At 43.8% G+C, this 24,164-nt stretch overlaps 3 protein-coding genes across 19 annotated transcripts in view; 2 read left to right on the top strand and 1 right to left on the bottom strand.

The window, feature by feature from the left end:
• Positions 1–7,351, bottom strand: part of MYO9B (myosin IXB) — a 41,774-nt gene extending 34,423 nt beyond the window's left edge. For 10 of the 12 annotated variants that reach the window (XM_015651823.1, XM_015651822.1, XM_015651820.1 and 7 more), the window contains exons 1-2: positions 7,273–7,351; positions 1,839–1,947 (exon numbers count right to left, since the gene is read on the bottom strand). The gene's annotated coding sequence lies outside the window, so the exon portion shown is untranslated. Of the gene's footprint in view, positions 1–322; positions 440–1,838; positions 1,948–6,249; positions 6,313–7,272 lie in introns of those variants that run through there. The other 2 variants (XM_019009131.1, XM_019009130.2) reach the window with 2 other exon arrangements.
• A 982-nt stretch (positions 7,352–8,333) lies between these two features.
• Positions 8,334–19,323, top strand: HAUS8 (HAUS augmin like complex subunit 8). 4 transcript variants are annotated; one of them, XR_001525191.2, is made up of 12 exons: positions 8,334–8,494; positions 8,631–8,734; positions 8,932–9,028; positions 9,840–9,953; positions 10,329–10,414; positions 11,032–11,103; positions 11,631–11,789; positions 12,632–12,773; positions 13,802–13,943; positions 14,656–14,800; positions 17,709–17,792; positions 17,925–19,323. XR_001525191.2 is itself a non-coding variant. In XM_015651843.2 (10 exons), the coding sequence occupies exons 1-10, from the start codon at positions 8,434–8,436 to the stop codon at positions 14,774–14,776; spliced, it is 1,098 nt and encodes a 365-aa protein (XP_015507329.1). In that variant the 5' UTR covers positions 8,334–8,433; the 3' UTR covers positions 14,777–15,331. The 4 variants fall into 4 exon arrangements, 2 of the variants coding, with proteins under 2 accessions (XP_015507329.1, XP_033376008.1); XR_002002486.1 differs by having other exon boundaries at positions 17,954–19,323; XM_015651843.2 differs by lacking the exons at positions 17,709–17,792; positions 17,925–19,323 and having other exon boundaries at positions 14,656–15,331.
• A 644-nt stretch (positions 19,324–19,967) lies between these two features.
• The window catches only part of CPAMD8 (C3 and PZP like alpha-2-macroglobulin domain containing 8), a 54,957-nt gene continuing 50,760 nt past the window's right edge, over positions 19,968–24,164 (top strand). For 2 of the 3 annotated variants that reach the window (XM_015651840.2, XM_015651841.2), the window contains exon 1: positions 22,125–22,300. In XM_015651840.2, coding sequence (XP_015507326.1) covers positions 22,212–22,300 — 89 coding nt within the window. In that variant the 5' untranslated portion in view covers positions 22,125–22,211. Of the gene's footprint in view, positions 20,055–22,124; positions 22,301–24,164 lie in introns of those variants that run through there. The other variant, XM_015651842.3, reaches the window with a different exon arrangement.

The raw sequence follows: 24,164 nt of genomic DNA on the forward strand, positions 1-24,164 counted from the left end.
CCTTGCTACAGAGGGCTTGAACCTGACTTTTATCTTCCATTTTAGGCAACAAAGTAAAGTCAAGTCTTATAGCAACTACTTTTCAGCAGTAAACAAGATCCTAAATAACCCACTTCATTCACAAGCCTTCATACCCATCACATCAACTCCTTCCTCACTGGGTTCAGGAACCTCATTCACACATCCCCAAAAATCAGACACTGCGATTGCTTTTTCCTCCATTCAGCCTTGGTGCAGGCCAGACACAAAACTCGAGCCTATCAACAACCTCAGAAGTCAACCTCTTCCTCACTCCAAGTTAAAAGTCTCTAGAATCTGTTACCATCTGTGCCTTTGCTGGTGATTTTCCTCTCATCTGCAGTTTGGTGCCCCCAGGTCACCAGGACTAAGTTTGCCCATGTTGCTTTAGCTCCACAGTTCCTTTGCTTCTCAAGGGGTACTGAAAGGAGAAGGATAATGAAGTACCCCTTTGTTTTAGCAGTCTGTAAAACTTCATACTGAGAATAGCAGTTCAATTTTTGTTTCAAGAACAAAGTGTTCTAATTATACACTGACATGCCAAATACATTCAAAAAAAAAGAGGAAAGAGGCAGAGAAATGCCAAAGAAGTTACTTTTTGTCACTAAACAACTGCACAGGAACTTGCACAAGGCCACAGAGAGTAATCATTTCAAATTAAAATCAGTAGAGTTGGAGGCTTTTAACTGCCACTTCCAGTGCAAGTAATGAATCACTTCACAAAACATATGACATAGCTGTGGCTCATGAACAGCCTCCAAGGAGGGAGCTGGGCTTTCAGGGACTCTGCACAGACAGCTTACAGCAGACACTGCCACACAAGCTGGATCATTTGTAGTGGCTACTCATCAAAAGGAAGACTGAATAAGCCACAGATGGTAAGACAAACCACAATCCATCTCTGATCAAACTGTATGAACCACCCAAAAATCTTTTTCCTCATTAAATGCCATTCTCTGCTCATTAAGGAGGGCTGGTTCCAAGAACCTGGCCATACAAAAGGCTGAAGCAATGAGTCCAAGTGCCCTCTCCATTTCCTGTAATTATCATTGACCAGTAAAGAAGCCTGAAGCACCTTTGAAGTAATTAAGCAAGTGTTAAGCATTCTTAATATATAAAAGCTCAAACTCTGGCACAAAGTTGAATGTACAGCAGACTGCTGCTCATGGGGAAGATCCATCTGAGCAGACAGAAAAATAGAACATTGACCATTTTCCTCTCCAGTTACTCAGCCAGTTCAAGGGACACAGCCTTTTGCAGACTTCCTTTTTTCACCCCCCACCAATTAGTTTCAGACACACAGTCTGCTGAGTTAGAGGAAGTCCCCTCAGTAAGCATTTTGGCCAAAACAGCTCCCTAAAAACCGTTGCACCAGCTTTTTGCCAACACAGAAGAGCTGAACCTCGGTGCTGACCTGTGACTTTATTAACACACATTTCCTAACCTTGTCAGCCACCAAAATTTGGGACGTTGCTCAATATCCCAGCTCACACTTTGCAAAGGGGAAATCAGAGTGCAGATGCCACTTCTCTACAAGTGACAAACCCAAGATCATTAGAGCCAGTAGGGTCTGCTCAGGTGTGTACAACTGGAAAATTCAATTTTTCCATCTGACAATGTCCAGATATTGCAGAGGTTTGATGAAAATCTGCTGGTCTCCTACTACTTGTAATTTTCTTAGAAAGGATATAAAATTTATTTTATGACAATACTGCTCTGAAAGTGACATAACTCTGGCTTCCCACTAAACAATTTTTCAAGCCACAAATTAGAACATGAAAGCAAAAGAGTCTTCACTGGACAGATTATAAATTGGTTACCTAATGAGTCCCAGTATTCAACTAAGGACAGGTATCTTCAAGCAATTGGAGGATGAGTTCCTAGAGAAGTTGGATTCCTGGCATCAAAGCGAACGTTTTCATGATGGTTCTGAAAGAAAGAAAAGAGTTACTGATAAAGAACATATCATAGAGAGATTAAGAAGGCAGCAAGTGAGAAAGAAGTTAAATCAATTATATAGTTCAGTAACAGAGGAGCAAGAAAACAACTGCTAAACAAATTTTAGCTGAGTTTATTGATATATAAAACTTCAACTTTATCCAAGAACCAATTTATATCAGAAGGATGGAAGGAGAGCTATCCTGAAATAGGTTTGAAAGCATAGCAAGGGATTATTTGAACACAGTATTCTACCACAGCACCACAAGCATGACAGCAAATGCAATCTCCAGAGAAACATAAATTAATATTTTGTTAGGCAGCCATATCACCCCTGTGCTCAGTAGCACCAATACAGCGTCTATAATAAATTCAAATTTCAATTAAGGAGCTAAGGTCAACAACAACAAGAACAAACTTAAATCTGTTAGAAAATACCCCCCTTACAGCCAAACACTCTGCAAGCTTTGTCTGTGACGAGCACACAGAGGACACTGTTATCAGTGGCAGTCCTTGCACAGGACCTGCAGTTGGGTACAATCACCAGGCTGGAGGACAAAGCCACAACACAAGGCAGAGGCTGGAATTTGCAGCTAAACAAACTCAGGCAAACATAAGACATAAACATCACCAGAAGGTTAAACTGCACTGCAAAAATTTGACACCAATGATGACTGGTTGCCAAACCTCTTTTTTAGAAAATCAGCCAGGCCCCAGGAACCAAGTTACTTCATAATTAGAAGAGTTAATTAGGTACCACCCTCTTGTTTATGTCAAGAGCAGTCTGAAGAGATTATTGCAATGATTCCTTCTCATTTTATGATCTCCAATTATTTAGACAATTTTTAAGCAACTGAAATATTCATTCAGTGTGATTTGGCTCGTCAAGGAAAAACAAGCCTGAATTCAGGTATAGAGAATACTGGAAGTAAAAGGAGAACTACAACAAAGAAGGTAATACTGAAACCATACAGGTCAGCACACAAACCCTGCAGCCCAACCACCACTGCTGGGTTCTGGCTGGAGGTGGAAATTCTGCAGTTACCTCAAGTTCTTTCAGTACCCTTTCTTATAACAAATCCCATTTCAATCTACAGAAGAGGGAAAAAAAATCCTCTTACTTTTTGCTCAGACAATTTTAGTAACAAAACTAAAAAAAAATCCAATTCTAGATGGTCATTTTAATGGTATTTTGTAAAGGTTTTCTAGACTCCATTAAGCCAATTAATTTTTTAATAGGCATTAAATCTGTGTCCACTTGGTAACAGAGTGGAACTCCAGCAGAGAGCTTCGCCCCAATCAGTGCAGGGTATCTCTTTAGTTTAAATAAGGCCATAATTTGAAGCCACATATTTAGTCAATGAATCATGGTGAAGCTAAAAAGGGAAAGCTACCATTACAGCAAAATTGTTGAGGATGAACTGTATAATATTCTTTGCATTTTCATGTGCATTTCCTCTGCTGCATTCCTCAGAGGGAAAGACTCCAGCTTCTCCCACTGCTCACCAAGCAATTCTCAACACAAAAGTGGAAATCTACCACAGGTATTTGACCTCTGATATTCTTAAACATCAGAACTGTCAGTGACCATTTCCAAAAGAGCCCAATCTGTCTGGTCAAATTGAAAATATTTAGCAATTTCAAAAATATTCAGCTATTACTGACCCTGACTTGCAAAGCGAGGAATTTCCAACAAATCAGGCAACAGAGACACCTTAAAGTTTCCACAATTAACTGTGCAATTAACAGGTAAGGTAAAGATCCTTGTCCTACCTAGTGTCATAAGGAGAAGTGCTGTTAATTGAGCAGAATTGATTTTAACTTTTTTTTTCAGTGTTCCAGGCATTTGTAGCTTACTTGAAAATCACTTCAGCTTCTAGTCACACTTAAATGTTTTCCTTGGTTATAAAAAATCAGCGGGACTAAAGAAGTTTAGATCCTTGGTTTTCTTTAACTAAAAGCTCTTGGATTTTCTGCTCCAAAAGGAGGAGTTTTGAATGGACCACACAAAAATTACAAAACATTTGTTACTACTCTTTGCAATCAACCCTGCAGGGAAGTTGCAGCCCCAGAGTGCTGACAAAGGAGAAGTTGGGCTGCAATGTAGTGTAACACAGGAAAAAGTCAAAGAAATCACTTTTGTTACAGGCAGTTCCTTTTCAGTTACCTGCTCCTGGGACCCTGATCCCAATCCCCACCCTAAACCACCCCTGATGCAGCCTCCACTTCCTCTGAATGACTCAAATGCACAATCTCACCTCAAAACACAAATATCTTAACAGGCTTTACAGCGATGTTAGATGTTAATACCTTATAAAAAGTGTGATGTCACACAGTTACAGATGCACCTGAGAATATGATTCAGAAAATGTGGCCCAGTTGAGGAATCAAGGCAAAGCAACTGAAAGAGGCAGAGGTAAAGAATGCAAGCCAAAAGAACCTTGGGAGACATTCTACAACCTTTTGTAGTCTTCTTAATTTTTTCCTTAACAGCACCACAGCTATCAACGAAGGAAATAAAAGTTTCACTGCCCGAATGTTGCATTTATGCTGATGAAAAAATTTTTATAGAAACTTTAGGCTGAACTTCTGTGTGAACAGAATGTACACATGTCAAAAATAGCTTTAAAAACACTTTTATTGTTTAATATCAATGGTCTTTACAGAAAGGGCGGATTTTTCTGGAATCTGCATTGAGTTTCATTTGGTAATCAGAGACACACAGCACAATAAAGCCTTGATAGAAGCAGCCATGCTTAAGTCACTTGATACACCAAGAAAACACAATATTCTACAGACAAAACCTTTGAATTTTCATTTTGTGAAATGAAGACATCCCTAGTCCTTCCTGTTAGAAAAATAAACCCTTATCAGCGTCTCAGGCTTTACTTCTCCTTGATATTAGCATAAACAGGCCTTGTTTCTTGGAAATGTGATAAACACCTTCAGCCTTCAAGTTCACAAAAAAGCACTGAGCCAAAACATTTTGTTGAATCAGAGTCTTTCACTCTTTTCCTTGACTGTTGAGATAGCCAATACTGTTGCATTTTTTAGGAATTCTTCCTTTTTAAATGCCTAGGGTATGCAAAGCCTGCCCTTCGACCTTCTAGCTGAGGAAAGGCCATATTTAGCCTCAGTGTGCGTGTGAGTCAAACATGCTATTCACACACAGGATTATTCAAGAGGTCAAATGTTTGAATCACTATGGGTCAGAAAACTGTCTGCACAGAGTATTCCTTGCTAGGTGAACCTAGTTTAAATCTTTCATCAGCTACATTTACTCCTTCTAAATTATTCAGTTCCATGGGCGTTTTGGGTTCCACAGAAAAGTCCAGACCTGGGAGTCTTCCCACTGGGAATGGACAGTTTGTACAGGCAGTTGTCACTGCAGGAGCTGCAACATTCAACTTGTGAAAAAGCTTTTTGTTGAGACAAATGTTCAAGCACAGTAACAAAAAAAAAAAAAATCGAAAAACAAAAACCAACCAAAAAAACCCACAAAAAACCCACAAAACCCCCACCAAAACAAAAAAAAACAAGCCCCAAACTGAACAGCTCTACAAAATACTTTGCATTACTCAGTAACTCCCAAGTTTTATGTGAATAAGTAAGGATTAAGGATTGAGGAAGTGGCCTCAGATGCATCATTCTAAAAAGCTCAGTGTTATTTGACTTCAGATGTAGGGCAGGCAGAGAACCCCATAGCAGGGCAAAGACAAAAAAAGCAGAGATGAGCTCTCTTCTAAAAAAAGCCCCAATGAATCTTGGAGCTAATATGAATACACATTAAAATACACATACTGCCCAAGCTGCTTCCCCTACATTAAATGGATTTGTTCCTGACCAGATTCTGAGTTAAAGACACCCAGGGCTCACTAAAACTTGCTGGGCGTGACACCAGCATCCTAAACCGGAATGCAAGGTTACCCCACGCTGTTACTTTAGGGCAAGTCCTTCAGCCGTGGATTCCAGCTAACAGGCCTGAAATCAAAGAGCTCCTAATTACCCATGACAAACTTATTTGCAAACAGCTTGGCAGACGAGCAGCTTGGCAGACGCACCGATACCGATCCACCTCTAGGAGCACCGTGGGAGGATGCTGATGACATCTTTGAAAGGATAATCACATCTGCCAGGAGCTTGAGATCATCTCCAGCCCTTTGCTCCACTGCCACCCATTTCCAGAAGGTGAAATCAAAGAATGCTGAGCTCATTTGCATCCAAAGTGCTTCTCGCTTTCCACAAACACGAATTGCAAATAAAGCCGGGCATGAATTTTGCCAAAATACTTACAGAGTAACAGAAAACAAAGCTAAAATGATACTGGGAATTCATCTTCCACCAGGATCACACATACGTGTATCAGACCTAAGGCCAGAATTGTCATGAGTCAGGACGGTAGTCTGATACTTTTAGTCTAGAAACATGTAACAAAGGATGTTCCTAGCTTGCAAAAGTTTTACTTCCCAGAGATTGCAACACCAAGCTTGCCAAAAAGACAGAGCACTATCAACATCCACACAGCAAGAGGCATGATTCAACCGGGCAACGACAGTCATCACGATAAAACACTCCCTTAGCACAGCAGCAGCACCAGCTGTCAAGAGGTGTGCAAAAATAACACAAAGAAACAAAAGAACCCTGAGAGTTTTAACGAATTCTTTGAAAGATCGTGAGATATTTCTCTGAAAGATTACAGACTGTTCATACCGAGAGTCAGAAACATCACACGAGAAAGCAGAACACTGTGTGGCTGAAATATCACAAGCAGGAGATGGAAAAACCCAGGAGCTAGAAGTAACAATTTCAGGCTCTACCCGAGAGGTGGGAGGCACAGCCGGGCGTCAGACACTTCCCTTCCCTTGGCACCTCCAGCTCCTCGGGCACAGCTGACACAAAGTCAGCAGCATCTGCCCGCACCCGGCACAGCCCCGGAGCCGGGCACGGCCCTGGCCCCGAGCACACCCGATCTCCTGCGGGTGTCCCGGGGAACCGCTCCGGCCCCGAGCTCCTGAGGGCGGCGGCGGAGCCCTGCAGCTGCCCCGGCCTGGAACTGATTTTTAGACACCCCCTCCGAGCCGACCGTCACACGCTCCCTCACATCTGCCCCGAGGCACCGACCCTCACAGATCCCCTCAGAGCCGACCCCCACACAGCCCCTCAGAAGTGCCCCGGCCGCCCCACAGCACTCGGTGCGAGACCCGGTCCTGCGAGGCACCGCCACCACAGCGCTGGGTAGCCCATAGCGAAGGAGCAAGAGGCAGGGGGAGCGGGAACGATGTGGAGCAGGGGGAAGAGGAGCGCGGGGCCCGTTACCTGCGCCGGTGTCGAAGCGCGGCCGCCCGGCCCCGCCGCCGCCACAGGCCCCGGGCGCGCCACTTCCGGGTGGGGTGGGGGGGCCGGGGCGCGCCCATTCAGCGCCGCGCTCGCCCCGCGCATGCGCCGGGGCGGGGGCGCGGAGCGGCGCCCACGGGCTGGGGGGAATGGAGGGGATGCGGCGGGCGGGGCTCGGGGGAACGCGGGTTCGAGCCCCGAGCCCGCTTCTCGCTCCCGCCGAGGCAGCCAGGTGCTGTCTGTCTGTTTGAGGTAGCGGGGGTGGAGCCCTGTGAAAACCAGAGAACCCCGGTGCCGTGCCTGGCTCGGAGTGTTGCTGCCCCGCCGCTGTGAGGGCTCCCGCTGCGGCGGTGGTGGGGTGGCTGGTGCTCGGTCTGTCACAGCACTAGGGCACAGTGATTCACAGAATCAAAGATGTTTGCCAAGGCAGGGTCACCTGGAGCAGGTGGCACCGGAAAGCGTCCAGGTGGCTTTGGGATGTCTCCAGAGAGGGAGACTCCACATCCTCCCTGGGCAGATGTTCCACTGCTCTATCGCCCTCAATGTAAAGAAGTTCTTCCTCATGTTGAGGTGTTTGTCTTGTATTTCGTTTTCTGTCCATTACTCCTCATCCTGTCTCTGGGCACCTCTGAGTAGTGGCACCATCCTCTGGACACCCCTTGGAGACATTTGTATATTTATATAGGATTGATGGAATCCTCTCTGAGCCTTCTCTTCTCTGGAGTAACCAGGCTCAGCTCCCACAGCCTCTCCTCGTCACAGAGATGCTCCAGACTCGTCATCTTTGCGCCTTCTGCTGGATCCTCTCCAGTAGCTCCTTGTTTTTCTTGTACTGAGGAGCCCAGAACAGACCTCACTAGCTGAAGCTACCTCCCACAAAAGGCCTGAGGCCAGGAGCACCTTTAGGGCCAGCCGTACCGCAGGAGTTGCCAGACCTTCCTTTATTATTTTATTTAAAAGGCAGCGCAGCCTCGGGCTCCTTTCATTCCTCCGCGCCGCCAGGGGGCGCGCTGCCACCCCTCACCGCTCCCGCCTCGGCGCGCGCATGCGCGGTGATTCAAACGCGATGGCGGCTGGGGCGGCTCGGGGCTGAGGGGAGTGATCGCCGCCCGGCCCCTCGCCCCCCGCCGCTGCTTCGGCACCATGTCCTCCGTGGGCGGCGATATCGCAGAGGGCGGACAAACGCCTAAAGCTAAGCGGAAAGGTAGCGTGGGGTGAGGGCCGACCCGCGCTAGCTGAGGCGGGAGCCCGGCCCGGCCCGGCCCGGCCGAGGGGGGATCCGACCTGAGGCGGGAAGTCCCGCACTGGGCCCGGCTGAGCTCTCTTTTCTCCTCTTTCAGGAGGAAGAGTCGTGCAGTCTCGCTACCTTCACTTCGATAAGAAAGACAGACAGAAAGTGCCGAGACTGCCGAGTTCAGGCGTCGCTCCGCGAAAGGCAGAAAAGGTGTGAGGGGCAGCTTCGACAAGTGGCAGCGACACCTGGGAGAAAACCGCCTCTGCTGGGGTTATGAGGGAGTTGGGATGTGTTACTTGGTAGGAGCTTGGGACTGTCCTCGGGTGACTTCCAAAGTACCAAGGTGCCCTGGGATTTAGTTGTTTATTGCTATCTATGTTCTGTCTTAGCTCTTTCTTTCTTTTCAGGATGCTTTGTCAAATTCTTCTTCATCAAATACTTCTCTGCCACCTACTAGAACTAAAGCAAGATCAGATCTCTCTCAGAAACACAAAACTAATGCTGGTAGGTTTTACCAATGTTTAAAAGCTATTCTTTTGTATTTCCAGCCTATGAAACTCTTAACATCTCTAAGATATTGATATTTTGTATTACTTGCATCACTGTCAGTTATTATTTGTATGCAAAGGAAATCAAGAAACTTGTGAGATTAAGACAAATCAGGTCCTGCCTCTGGAATTGAATGATTTGGTCTTTTCTGCCTTCTGCACAAGGTTTTGTATGGTTCTTTTCCTATGCCCTCACCATTATTCTATGTTTTTTTTTTATTTCATCTTTCTGTTAAACCAAAATCTCTATGTGCAAAACCGTCCATTTTTATTTTTTTTTGTTATTACCAATGATTCCTGTCTGGTATTATTGACAGTCCTTGGTTGTCTCCGCAGATATCCAGTTATTGAGACAAATTATTCCCTTGTTTTCTGTGAATTGGAACCTCAAAGGCTCTCACTTTATGGGGTTGTTAGAGAGTCAGCTTTAGTCATAATCATTTTCCATTCTGGCTGCAATTCCAGTTGGTAACTTTCTTTGGAGGTTCAAGAAGAATAAGATTTTAAGACTGTTCATTAGAAAATAGATGCTCATTAGACATTCCTGAGAAGAGAGAGTGTTTCTGATAAGCTCAAGAAGGGCCTTGTCCAGGCGCAGTTCTAGACCAAGGCCTAAGGAGCATTTCTCAGGTCATAGCGGGGTGTGAGTGGAGAGATGCAACCAGATCAGCTTCCCTGGGCCTCTACAGCTTTGAATTGTGAACTTCTGCTGAACCTAATTCTTTTGGTTCTAATTCTTCTAGTCTGATAACAGCTTCTTTCTACAGGTGTTGACCACAGCTCATTAAATCAGAGTGGTTTTGAGAAGGGTGACTTGCAGTCCACTTTATTAGATGAAGAAAAAATGAAGCTACCAGACCTTGATATTTCTGCTATTAATGGTAAATTTCCATTGTACACAATTTCTGGTAGTTTTTTTTATTATTATTTTAATATATGTGCTGAAACTTGGGGATAAGAAATTGTTGTATTCTTGTATATTCACAAAAGAATTTTAAGCAGAGGTACTAAGACCTCTGGAGTTTAAATTAACTTCTTGATTTGTAGTATCTTTTGGGTGCTCTGTTTTATTTAAAGTCAAAAAGTAAAGAATAAAATGAAAAATTAAAGAATAAAGTACTCTTGAGTCTTTGCCCTTGGGTGGGTGTCAGACCTTCTGAAAAGTAGACCACATTTATTTGTCCCTTAAAGCTAAATGCCCACGTTATCAACAGTCCTTGACAGAAGAGCATACTAACTTTGTTGTTGTGATGCAGATAAAAGTGACCCCAAGAAGAGTTCTTGTTCAGAATCTGCTTCAGAAGGAGATTCAGAGATAAAGAAAAGCAGAGTGACTGATGAGGTGAGTCTCACTGTTTACATTGGAAAGGATATTTATGTTGAAATTAAGATTTTCTGTTTAATCTGAATTGCAGCTGAGCTCCTGGGAGGGTCTAAAGCCTCCTTGCAGAAATCAGTTCTACTGCTGGCAGTGTTTGGTGTGTTGATCAAATATCTGCACACTGACCAGAGCTTTCCTTCCATTTCTTGTGGTAAAGAATCTGTTCCAATTATTGCATCTCCTCAGGTGGATTCTTCTTGCATTCCTGCCCTTTCTCTTTAATTACATCACATTATCTTTAAATATTTCCTGGCATTTTTGTTCTGAGAACTAACACTGATTCAGTTTAATATAGAGTGCTCTATTTGGGGATTTCATTCAGTGTAGCACCAGAACTTCTAATTCTCTACCAGAATTATGAAAATCTGCTGAAAATGTTATAAAAGGTGGTGGAACAAAGAGATGCATTTACTTAACATGAGTGTTTAAAAAACAAACTTCTCTCATTGAGTTGCCTCTTGGCAGTGATGATTCCGGGCACAAATTGAACTACTGGTAATTAATTTGGTAATTAATTTGACCACTGAAAAAACAATTGTTTAAATACCAAACTTGATGTAGAATATTATTTTCTGAAGGAAACTGCTTCTCGTGATCTGATGGCAGAGCTGGAATCTGAGACACTACTTTTAACTTTCCTAAGAATCAAGGTAAGAGTTAGTCAAGCATGGTGTTTCAGACAGAACTTGATAATGAGGAATTGTTTAATTTCTTAAATACTTCCTGACCTGTAAAAGTTAGATTTTTGTGACTCTATATATTTATTATTTGTAAAACCATAAGACTTGCTATGAAAACTCTTAGAGTGGATTCAGTGCCAGTTTATTAAGCTGGTGCTGGTTCTTAGGAATTAGGGGGATGCAGAAGTTTAAATGGAAAAACGTTCAAAGGGAAAACTTTAAAAAACATTTTAGGGGGACTAGAATTTTTGAGTCTATCTGGAGTTGAAGGTTGTGGCAGTGACTTTTTTCCCTCAGTGCTGTTAGTTTGTGTATTTTCCTTTACAAAAATAAGCACAGGTGGGGCAAGAGTCTTGAGAGAGTCTTTAACTCTGATTGTCTGTGCTTACTGTGTGAGGTCTCCTGGTCTAGTCTGAGGCTTGCATTTCTTTATTCAGAATATGTTAATTGCTCAGATGTAGCATTGCTTTAATTGTGAATCATTTTGGATGTAATAGGCAGAAAAAAGGGTTGCCAAGATGGAGGAAAAAGCTGAAAAAAATTTATTAATGTTGTGTGAAGAAAAGCAGAGACAACAGGAGAAGCTCTGGGAGCTGAAACGTGAAATTCTGCTTGAGGAGAGAGAGGAGAAGCTCAATGAAACATTAGACAAACAGGTAGGTTTTAGTAGGATTAATATTTCTCTGATAGTTACACAAAGTCATTTATGAAGTAGTCCTTTATCCAGGGGTGATTTCTCTGCTTCTGTGGCCTGCAGGGGTATAATTTTATGCATTCTAAAGGCAATAAATATCTCATTCCTGTTGAGGCCTGCAGCACCTGAGCAGGTGCCTTTGTCACTGTTGAGTTGCTCCTCATGGACAACTCAGGGGCAGGGAGGAGAAGCAAGAGTCAAGGGCAGGGATTGCAGTGGCTGCCAGGACAGGGTCTGGGTGATGCCCAGGAGGTGAAAGTACCCAAAACCTTGTGAACATCCTGCCCTTAGGCAGCTCCAGTTATGGTTGGAGCTGAGATGCCACCCCTTAGAGAGAAGTGAACATCTTCTGTTGTTTGTGTGTGTTAGCCACAAGTAGTTCTGGCCTAATTGTAAGAAGACAGGTTTGTAATGAATAATTAGTGTTTGAATAATGAATTTTCAAAACTGAATCTCTTTGCTTTTTTAACAAATACACATTGTTTTTGTTAAAATTGAGCAAGGCTGTTGGAGAACACATTTGTTAATTACAGTCAAAGGATCTGATATAAAACCCTTTGCTGGCTATGTTGCCAATATCTCTGAGCTACAGAAACAAAGGAACTGGTACTGAGGACGTAGAGGAAAACATAATAAACAGTTTGATAGGATTATTGTACCACAGACTTCTTGAATTCCTCTGACAATAAGCATTTCAGAGTGGCATTTGGTTTTATCATAAAGTATTTTTTTGTAGTGAGCCAGGTGTGTAATTACAGAAGATGTGCTTTTGGAGGAGTGTTGTTCAGTGTGTGTCTCTTTCAGATAGAAGTGCTGTCTCCCCTCGTTGCTGTCTGTGAACAGTTTAAAGAGCAATACAAAAGCTTTGCAGCTTCCCTGGATGCTACAAGACATGAATTACCCATAAAGAACATTCACATAGAAGGAGATAAGCAAACCTACCTTGGTATGAAAATTTGATTTGCCAAATTTGCTTTCAGTTATAGTGGGATTTTGTTAAAAAAGGCTTCTCACATAGTTAGTGCTGCATCTGCCTGTGGCCACTGGAGGAACTTCATGTGCTCCTAGAGCCTGTGTGGACACTGGGCTGCAGCAATAATCACACATTGTGCTGTGTGTAATTCTTACTTCTGTTTAACCACTTAACTACAGTTTTTTATCTTGCAGCAGGGAAGAAATTAACTTTTAAAGTTAGTTCAGTCTTCATATACACCTTTTTAAGTAGGTTTCTATATATTCAAACTGTATTCATGGCATTTCTCCCCCTTTCTTTTTCCTGCTGTGTAAACAAGTTGTAGGAATGCTGTGATCTTTCTGTGTTTGAGGGACTGAATCACCTGGGCAGACTTGCTCAAGTTTCTTGCAGAACTGGAACTTAAATGCTATTTTGTGCTGTCTTGAATCAGAGAATATTTAATAAATCAGTACATACATTTGGTATTGAAGTCTGGAGAAAAGGTTACATTTTTAAACTGCTGGTCTACAACAAACAAGATTTCTAAATCATTTACAGTAATCTTGCACTTTAAGATAAATGCAAAACGTTTATTGAAGAACTTAGAATTCTTGTAAGAAGACTAGAAAGGAACAGGTCCATTTCTTTTTTTTTGTTTGTGAATGTTGAAGGAAATAACTGAATAAATTTCATGGAGGGGATACCTGCCAACAGCAATACATGAAACTGGCCAGGGAATTTTGGGTGTCTAAAATTTGTTTTTTCTCTTGCATTTATCTTAAAAATCTTTGACATACTCTAAAGGAGAGCTTGATGAGCAATTTTAATAGCCTGTTTCTGGTGCTAGTCACAACAGTGGAAAATAATTTGGCTTTCACAGTTTCATGGTGTTTTTGTGAAAGCTGAACAATCTTTTTTTGTCATCTAGTTCACCTCTCTCTGGGTTACTCCAGCTGTTAATATCTTGTGTTAACTGGTGCCACTCTCATTTTTAATACATTTAACTTCTCATCTTCCAGATGAACTGAGAAAGCAGTTAATGATCACACAGGAGCTTCTGACAGACGTTATGCCAAACCACTCAGGGGATAGTGCAAAAGCACTGAATGCACTGAAAGAACTTAAAGTAGTGTCTCGGGAGCTGAGTGAAGGGCTTCAAAGGTAATCACAACTAGTTGGTGGAAAGACTTGTTGATAACATATTCAGAGGAAAATCTGTACTCAGACTGGAGGAAGGGTTAACTGAGGGTTTGGTAGCACTAAGTGTAATTCTCTTTGTAGCAGTCATCTGTATTTCTGTCCCTGCCCTGCCTCCAGTCACAGTAGGATGTTTGGGGTTTGGGGTTGGGTTTGTACTCCAGGTGAACCAATTGAGTGTGCTATTCTCTGCCACTTCAGCTTCACTGAGCAAGAACAGACTTTAGTTTAGGTATGTAGGAGTGGAGAAACCCAGGAAACAGAAAAGTGAGCTGCAAACTGTCTTAAATAACAACCCTGCAAATGTGTCATCCTTGAGAAGGCACAAGGACCACAGAGGAGGGTTTTCTCCTCAACTATTGTGGCAACAAATACAAAGCATCACTGGGAGGATGAGGAAGAGATAAAGCATGACTAATGTCCTTCCCTTCCTTCATTGCTGCAGAAGACATTAGAATCTTTGAAGATTAATAGACTGTTAAGCCACTCATCTCCCCGTCCTGCAAACTGCCCCATCTGTCCTCCCAGTTACTGATTTTGAGAAGAAAATTCACATTTTATGTTTGTTTTCTTCTGGTGGGGCCATAGTAGGAGAAAGATGTCCATGTATATAGTCTTTGGGCTAAAGCAGAGTTATTGTCCTTCAGAGACACTGATATATTTTGATGTGTTCCAGGAGCTTCACAGATGTGCAGAACCTGTCGTTTGAAGCCAGTAAAGAAGTTTCTCTGCATAACCAATATGTGTGTGAAGAGAATCATGGAGTAGATGTTGTGAAACGCTGGTATTTCAGCTGAGTTTCTGTATTGTTTTACTACTGGGTAGGTACTAACTCAAAGCCAGAAGACTTTTTATTCTTTTACTTCTTGTATGGACTTACAACTTGCCCAGTTTTTCAGTGAAGCCAGCAGCAGGGGTGCTCACTGATAGAGGAATTGGAGAGTTGTTTTGCAGGCTGTCCCACAAGGAGGCATCGCCGCTCGCTTTTAATGGGGATTTCTGTGACAGGTTTTCCACCCCTTTCTGCCTTGACAGTACTGAAAGAGAAGTGATAAAAAGTGCTATTCCTGGCAAATCTGACCTGTGGTAATCTACAGCCTGAGTGTTGATTGCTCACTGAACAACTTCCGCAGGAACTCTGATTTGTCCCGTATTTCTGGATGTGCTGGGTGGGTACAAAGCACTTGCTTGGAAGGAGCCTGGTCACTTTTAACAAGTGAGAAGTTTTGGTAACTGGTTGCCTAATTGCCTTGTAAATAAATTATTGAAATCACAAATGCTTTTGTATAAACCTGACTCCTCTTTAAGGATTTTTTTCTTTTTAATAGTAAAGACTATTTTCCACTGCTCTAGCAGTAGCCTTGAAGTTTCAATATGTTCACTGATCTCCTACAGCAGCTTTTGTTTCCATCTGGCCTTACTTGGGGCTACTACTGCACAGTCCAGTGATGGCCTTGTACACACCAAGTGGTCCCAGTGGTCAGCCATGAGCACCCCAAGTCCTGGGGCCAAAGGATTGGAAATGGGGAAAGAAACCACAAACCTGTTTGCAGAGTTCATGTTCTGTGCTAGGAACATACAAGCCACATCTGGCATGGTTCTTCAACATTCTTTCCTTTTTTTCACATGGAATGCATTTTTTTTCTGGAAGATGTGCTGTTACCTGTATTTTTTAACCTGTGGAACCTTGTTCTGTGATGGTTTTTCACATTTCTATCTTAAGCTGTGTCTATAAGGCTTTTTGGCCTAGTCCTTAGATACCTGGAGTATTATTCTTGCACTCCTTCAGGTGCTGTTAAGGCTTTTGTCCTGGCACTGCTAAAGGTCTATCTAGATTCTTGTCTCCTTTTAGTAAAAATTAGGAGTAAAAAAAAAAGTAACTGGATCAGCAGATGTGCCACACCCATGAAACAAACTTCACACCCTCCTCGCATGCAATGCCAGTGTCATTTTTTTAGCAGCAACTTCTCTGTGACCCTGTGTAGTTTCAGGATATCTGTTCTTTCTTTTTCCTCACACGATCTGCACCTGGTAGTTCAGCTGTGGCTACAATCCAACACATCAGCAGTGTGCTGGATCAAGCTCTGGGGCAGGAGCATGGGCTGCATCCATGAATTTGGCCACTGGATGGAGAACTTTGCTCAGCAAAGTCAGCTGGCTGGAAATGTGTGGGCTGGTTAGTTTTGGTGGATGGAGATGAGTAGAAAGGTTCCAATATGATGAAAGTGGCTTGGATAATTGCTGAACTGTGTGTCCTCACACCTTCAACCTCTATATGATCAGTGTGTCAATTCTGAGACTGAAAGTTGGGAAGGCTTATCTTAAATATGAGAGGGGAGGGATGAGATTGAAGTCAATATTGTAGTGTATATTATATTGATAATAATGTCTCTGCACAGGCATATCACATTGTCTTTCCTAGGATTCCTTAATGGTACACCTCACTGATGGCCTGAAAAGTATCCTCCTTTTAAGAAATAATTCTAAATTAAGCCCATCCTTTTCCATCAAGTGACTTTCTGCCCTTGAGATACTGTTGGATGTATATACCTACACCCAAACGTTACTCAAGCAACAGCCAGCAATGCAGATTTTCCCTCTGAAAAGCAGTGGAATGCTGCTGGTTCTCCCTCCGGGGAGGCGCTTGCTGTGAGCACAATTAAAGGCTGTAAATCTTGCGGGGGCAGTAGTTCAGCCCTGCTGCTGCAGGCGGCACTCGCTGCACTCCTTATCCTCCCACGAGGCAAAGAGGAGTCCTGGGGCTGAAGCCAAACTGCTGCTACAGAACAATTCTGTGCCCGGGGATGTGCACTCATTGTTTCAGAAGAATCAGAGGCATTAATTTCAGCATTCTGGTCATTCTTTAAACTGAACACTTGTGTAATTCTTTGTACAAATGGTACAACAAGTGTTAGCTAAAGCAGCTCAGGGTCTCCAGGAAAGGGTTTTAAACTAGTTTGATCTGAGATATTTTCTTCTTGATTTTCACGGATGTTCTTTCTAAGTGCTCCTGTTTTGGCTCTTTGCAGAAGTGTTTTAGGCTTCTCCACCTTGAAATAGCCACAGAATTGGCTGCTGTCATTTAACACTGTACAAACAACAACAAAGAACTGCAGAATCACTGGAGCAGGAGCTAAACAGATGTGACACCACTTATTTTGTAATTTCCACTTATTTTCTGACGATGTCACATGCCCTAAATCGGTTGGAATCCTAAACAAATTAAGGGCTCTTTTTATTCAGGTTATGTGTCTTTTTTTCCCCTGTGGAATTAATGTTCTCCCTGCTGTAACTTGTATCAATGTGGATTTAGTTTTGTTTTGTCTGAACTTGTGCAGTACTTACTACCAATTTATTCATCTTTTAGGCCAGAAGTTCTTCTTGACCAGTTGTTAACATTCATGTGTGTTAAGCTGCTTTTCTGGGGGGAAGGGATTTTTTTTTCCCTTCATCCAAAAACTGAAAGCAGTTGTGAATTGAGCAGGTGGGTGAGAGCCTGGAAGGAAGGGCGAGCCCAGAAATAGAAGTATTTGTCCCTTGCAAAAGTCTTGGTTGTTTTAAGAAGAGATTGGCAAAGCTTTTAGACTGGGTTTGCCCTGCAGCTTGCCCTGCCTGGGTGCTGGTGTGTCTGGGGGAGCTGTGCCCACATTCTCCTCAGTGTCAGACCCTGACCAGCTCAGGAGGGCTGAGTCAAGGCATTTTTTGCTGTAATTCCTGTGTTCCCTGCAGTGGAGGCTCCGGGGTCAAGGTGAGGCAAGATGCATCCTGCCCGGGGTGCTCTGGGGTGGAGCTGCAGCTCTGGAAATCATCGAGGTTCGTTTGTCCCCTCCCCACACCCCAAACCCCCAACTCTTTGTTCACACGAGCTGCAAACGGAGCTGAGCCTGTGCTCATCAACAGCCAGCAAAGCAGCTCATGACCCCAGCAGATGTTTCTGCATTTTAGGCTAATGAGAACTTATTGGATTACTGCAGTCTTCCCTGCCTCGGAGTAAATACCACTTTGTTGGAGATCCGGAAATTCATACTGAATATGATAAACAAACTGCTGGTTGGGCTGGGATTGCCAGGACATGAAAAGAGTTCCAGAGCAGCAGAAGATCTAACAGCTCTGAAATGCACCACTGAGCCACACCAATTAAGAGCATTTCCAGTGATTATGTGAGCATTCCTGTTCAACTCACAGAAATTATTTTAGGTTGTTTCTTCCGCTGCATTTGTGTGTGGTCTGCACAGCAAACACGAGGTTTGCAGAGTGGGCTCAAATGCTTCTGATCAGTTTCTTTTAAAATATTTCTATGATAATGTATATGCAAAAACTGAGTTTCCTGCTAATTCCAGATCTTTAATTTTCTATGTTATGGTTGCCCTTTCAGATATAACTAATTTTTTAGTTTATATAGACAATGTATTTTTAGAGATGGCCTGTAGGATATAAAAACTTAATCCTTTGTTTAATATCTCTTACATATGGGAGGTGGCTCTACTGTTCAGTCAGACTATGCACAAGTTGTATTTCACCAGACATGTAGGAGCTGAGAAGAGAATTGGGAAATTATTTCTGACTGAACATCTGAATGTCAGCCCCTTCTGATAAGCACAGTGCTCTTCCTTCTAAATCATTCTAAATCCTCCATTTGAATGCTTTCCTACTACTATTTCAGTCACTTTGTCAGGAATTAAAATGTTATATTACTGTGAAAGATCAGACTCTCCTGTTCTATAGATGAATAATAACCATTTTTGACAGAATTATTTAATAATTATATTCTCAATATCATTATCCTGTTACATGCTACTTAGATTACAGTCTTAGTTGAAAAGTGCTCTTTAATTATCCTTTCCTTATAATTTCTTCTAGAGATGTTTGTATTCCTGGGGAGCAGGATCAGTCTGGCTTCTGCCACTGTCTGGACTGGTGTAGTTTCTGTTAAACCATTTTCCTCAGTGCTGGTGAGGTGCAGGTGTGAGGCAAAGCCTGGCACACTTATTTTGCAGTTATCAGTTTCTGCTTTTGCTATCTCTATTTGGCTGTCACAGAAACATGAAGAGAGAACAAAACTCAGAGTTAAAGAATAGGTGTGGCATTTTTACCATGAATATAATGCTGTAAAAATTAACTAAGGCCTTGTTCTTGTCTGGTGGTGTGTAATGACTGAAATTAATGTTTTTCCATTGGGAAAGGGGGAGAAATTATTCTGGAAATTGATGACTTTTATTCACCCACCTACTGAAATCTAGTGTGTACAGGACTTAACAGAAAACTCAGTGATTAATAGCCTTGGGTTTAGTACAGTATCTTTTATGTGGACAGTTTATACATATTAAAATCTTTTAAAAAGCGAGAATTACCTTTTATACCTTTGGATCTGATCATCTGAGTGACAAGTTAGTGACACCACTCATGCTGAGGCAGTTAGCAAGGGCTAATTATTGATGGCATGGTCCTACCACTTGTTTCCTGGGAGTTGTCTTACTGATTTCAATCTGGTGATTGAGATGGGGGGAAAAAGCAGGAGGATTCCCAGCTGAGAGTAGCAGTACTTGAGAATTATTATTTTTTGCTTGACAAATCCCTGTCTGATAATTTTCACACTGCACAGTTTTTGATGAGGTGTTTGGGACATGGGGGAGGATTCCTTCTCCTGCAGAGTGATGATGAGGCCATAGAAGTGATCAGGATGTGAATTAGATCTGGTCAGAACCAATACAGATGTATTCACACCTTGTTCTCTAAACCCCTGTCCCTCTCTCACCTTTCTGCCACCAGCATGGCCAGCATCAATCCCCCAGATGCTCTCAAGTGCCTGAAATTCCTAAGACTTTATGAGGAGCAGAATTACGTTTTCTGTAAACAAAATAAAAATCTGAACTATGCACAGTGCAAGCGGGTGGGTGAATATGGCCCATAGATCTGACTGATGAATAGTTTTTATACATGAGCAGTTCTTACAGAACTTCCTTTTAACTCCTAACCATTACCAGATGTGGGTTGCAGGCGGCTGCTGGAATTCCAACACCTGTTGCATCACACTGAATGGGATTCATTTTGGCAAGCACAGAAAATTCCATTTCAGTAAGTAAATAGTTTGAAATTATATCTAAAGCCTCCTTTTTTTTTTTTCCTGACTAAGTTGATTCCAGCCTTATTTACAGGATTGCACATACCTTCATAATTAGAAGATGGTTTGCAGCCTTCAGAGGCTGTGATTGCCTGAGATTTCTTGCAGTCCGTAAATATCAAATGGAAAATCTTCAGTTTAGGAGAAATCTCTCCTTGAAAAGAGTGAGCTGTTCAAAAAGGCTGTACTCCACATAAGGGTGATTTCTATCTGTGCTTTTTGAGATGTAGAAATACACATTTGTGTCTTATTCTGAAAATGATGGAGCTCCATTTTAGAACAGCACTTTGCTGCATTCATCAATGCATTGCTGAATCCTGTTGCTTGTTCAAAGCCCTTACCCAGAGCTTTTCCAAAGCTTTTTCCTGTGGTTGACAGGATGGGTGTTTAGTGGCATTTTGTGGTTTTTTGGTACATTCCCCATAGCTCCCATGTACAAGTCTGTAATGAACCATTTGTGGTTTGCTCTAGAAAGCTACAGATTGAGTGGAAAGGTAATTAATGAATTAATATTTTTAATAATGATGCAGCTTCAGCCCAAACACACCTGATCTCTGCCATGCCATGGGGACAGCGAAGGTGCTTCATTTTCATTTTGCCTCCTTTAATCTTTAATTAAAGGATCCCAAGGTTCCCTGAAGTGTCACCCTGAGGAGAGGCTGGGTCAGAAGGGCTGCTCTGCAGACAGGGAAAGGCAGGGCTCTGTGTTTGTAGCTGAGAATAGGAAGAAACTGCAAAACAATTTGGAGTTATGAGATTTTTCTCTTTGCCTGTTTCAGTTTGTCTCAAAGAAAACCCCAAATAAGCAAACAAAACTGAAAGCATTCCACTTTAATGTACTTTCTAATAAGTTCATTCTCATAGTTCCTAGCTCATCATTTCCTTGGGAAGTGACCCCTGTCCTTCTAGAATCTCATGTTGTCTAATTCATTGAAAAGTATTTGTTCTTTTTCTAGGTTTGTTCTGCCTCTCCACAAAAATGAGACAGTGCTGGTTTAGGATAGGTTTAAGCAGGAAAATACAGCCACATCTCACAGTGTTATCCATTGTTAAAGATAATCTTAATTTATCAAAAAGCTACTGAGTGAATGACTTTATTTTTAAGAGAAGACATCAAAATGAGTGTCAGTTTCACACAAGATAAAAATCTAAGCACTATTTATGTGAGTAAGCCAGGTGTGTTGGGGAAAATATGATTCCAACTACCTACATTGAGGGTTTTCATTTATTGCTGGGGCAAGAATTCCCCTCTGAAGCACATCTGGGATCCTGGTGTGCCCGGGTTTTCTCCAGCAGGGATCAGAGGAATCATTCCTTGATATCTCTACGCTGTGGGAGATGGCACTTGTTCTGTCACCTCGGCTCTCTGCTGTCGCCTTGGCTTTGCTTTTCCCGGTTTGTGTGAGCTCTGCTCTTGGGCTGCAGCTCTTCCTCGGGCTGGTGCAGTGAGAGCTCCCTCTCCTGTCCCAAGCCCCTGGAACCGTGGGACAGAGGGATGGAGCGGGACAGATGAGGGCCAAGGGAGCGAGGAGGATGGAGGAGCATCAGTGCTGGCACTGGCCTTTGGGTTGGAAAGCAGTTCCCGGGCAGCACTCCTTGGAGTTCCTGAGCGCACAGAGGCTCGGTTACCGGGACTGGTCCGCGCTGGGTATGCCGTGCCCCGCTCCTGCTCCATGGGACCTTGGCTTTCGCAGCTCTCCCACCTGTGGGGCTCAGGAGGAAGGCGAGGAGCTCGAGCGGCTCTCCCGGGTCTGTTGGGGCTCGGCAGCGCTGGGGAAGGCGAGCAGAGCCGGGCGGAGGTGAGGAGCCGGCGGGGCCGGGCTCAGCGCACCTGGGGCCGGGCGGGGCGCGGCCCCCTGCCCTTGTCCCCTCCCCGGTGCGCGCTGTCAGGAGCGGGCGGGGAGCCGCAGACAAAGAGCCGGGGCCGGAGCCGAGCGGGCACCGGGGCCAGGAGGGGGCGGCCGGGGGGCGGGGACGCGGCGGGGGCGGCGGCCAGAGGCACCGGGGAGCCGAGCCCGGGCGCGGGGCGGCGGAGCCTCGGGCTGCGCTCGCCGGGAACAAAAGGCAGCTGCTGCCCGCGCACAGCGCCGTGGCCCGGGCTCCCCGGCACCATGGCCGGCTGCGAGCCCCGCCGCGCCCGGGCACTGCTGCTGCTGCTCGCCCTCTGCAGCCTGAGCGCTGCCCAGCCCCGCCAGCGCCAGTAAGTACCGGGGCCAGCCCGGGGACCCGCGGCAGCATCCCTGGGCAGGGCGGCGGGGGGAGAAGCGGCTCTGCTCGGCCACGGCTCCGGGGGGGCTTCACCAGCCGCGGAACAAAGCCCGGAGGGGGCGCGGATGGAGCGCGGCGCTCCCCACCCGTCCCCGCCGGTGGCGAAGTGCGGGGAAAGGGGGAGCAGAGGAGAAAGCTCCCGTGCGATACCTGCCTCCAGCTGCTCGGAGCTTTTATCTGCCAGCAATTATGTAAGGAATCCGGCTGCTGCGTGCTGGGGGTGGTTGAAGGTAGCGTTGGGCGCTCCTGAGCAGCGTGTGAAGATTTTTTTTTTCTTGTGGGGAACACCGGCCTGGGAGAAAGTGCGGGGAAAGTTCTCTGACTTTTAGAACTCGAATCCGCAGCTCTTTTCCAGTATGTTTAGGCTAATTTTGATTAAGGTTTGCTTTGTTCTTTATCCCTGGCTAATTATAACCCATCAGCATCGTGAATAGCTGTATTAACTGAGTGCCATGGAGAACTTATTCTCACTTGCTTACTAGAAAATATTTCACGTCCTGCCAAGTTTTGGTGTAACCTGACAGAGCTGTTAGTTAAATGTGCTTAAAGGATCTGTCCGGTCCCTGTCAAGTTAACTCTTTGTTTGCCCAGTTAAACATTTAATTTTCGAATGCCACTTATTGAGTGATTTAGATAGTTGTTATCAAGGGACTGATACTTCAGAAAGAGTTTCAGCAAATCAGAACAATGTGAGTACATGTGCTTCACATATGGCACTGCAATGCTGGGCTTATGACAGTTTAAATCTGATCATTTCATCCTGAATGCAGCTGGTACTCTTTCTCCCTCTGCAGCTAAATCAGCTATCTCTCTTAGCAAGGATTTGCAGGCTCAGTAGTAACTTTTTATTGTTATTTATTACCATTCTGATGAATTTTCAAACCTGGCAGCCATAAGGTTTGGGATCTGCAAGTACCCCTTGCAATTTAACTCAAATGCCACAGAGTTCTGAACTTCCTTTGGGGGTAATGGGATCTCCATGGCAATGAGGCCTGCTGAGAGAGGAACATGGGCTTGGAATTTGATAAAAGATTACTTGGGGGCTGTAAAACACCATCATCCTCATCCCAAAGTGATAATTAATCATGAGCTAAAACACCCTGGCTCATGGGACTGTAGAAAGGCATGGGCTGAGAAATTTGGCTTGAAAAGGCATCTGAGGAATTGCCTCGTGTTAAAAAAAAATCCTTTTGGGTAGGGAAAAAAAACCCCAGAAAGGTGTGTCATGAAGAGAATATAAATGTGTTGCTTCCAGCCCAGTGCATCAAAGAGCTCAGAGCCTGCAATGCTTTTAGCTGACAAGTTCATGGCACGGTGCCATTCACAGAGGAGTGGTGCAGATTCCATTCAGAAACTCTCGCATTGCAGCATCTATGGGAGGTCGTTTTGGGTGGCTTTAAAGCTCTCTGTGTGCCTCCTAAAATAATGCCTTTTGTAAACTTGCAGGATCTAATTGTTCCAACAAGAATGTGGTAGTAGAACTGGGAATTCCAGCCCAGTTTTGTGGCTGCAGTTTCTGGGCTGCTTCTGTATAAATGGGAAGTTCAGGTGTGTTATGTGCACTGAGTCTGACATTGAGAAAGCTCCAAAAGTCAGCTCTGAGTCTCTTCACTTCTCCTATATGAAAACTGAGCTATGAAAATGGAGCCATATGATTGAGTCAAAAATACATAAGTAGATTCAAAGAAAGCATTGGCTACAAAGCTCTACGAGAGGTTCAGGTACCTCCTTATTCCTTCATGAACTTTAGCTCTTTTATGATTAGCTGGTTTAGTTTGTTACATGTAATAGATAAA

Source organism: Parus major, chromosome 28 (genome assembly GCF_001522545.3).
Source record: "Parus major isolate Abel chromosome 28, Parus_major1.1, whole genome shotgun sequence".
NCBI lineage: Eukaryota > Metazoa > Chordata > Aves > Passeriformes > Paridae > Parus > Parus major.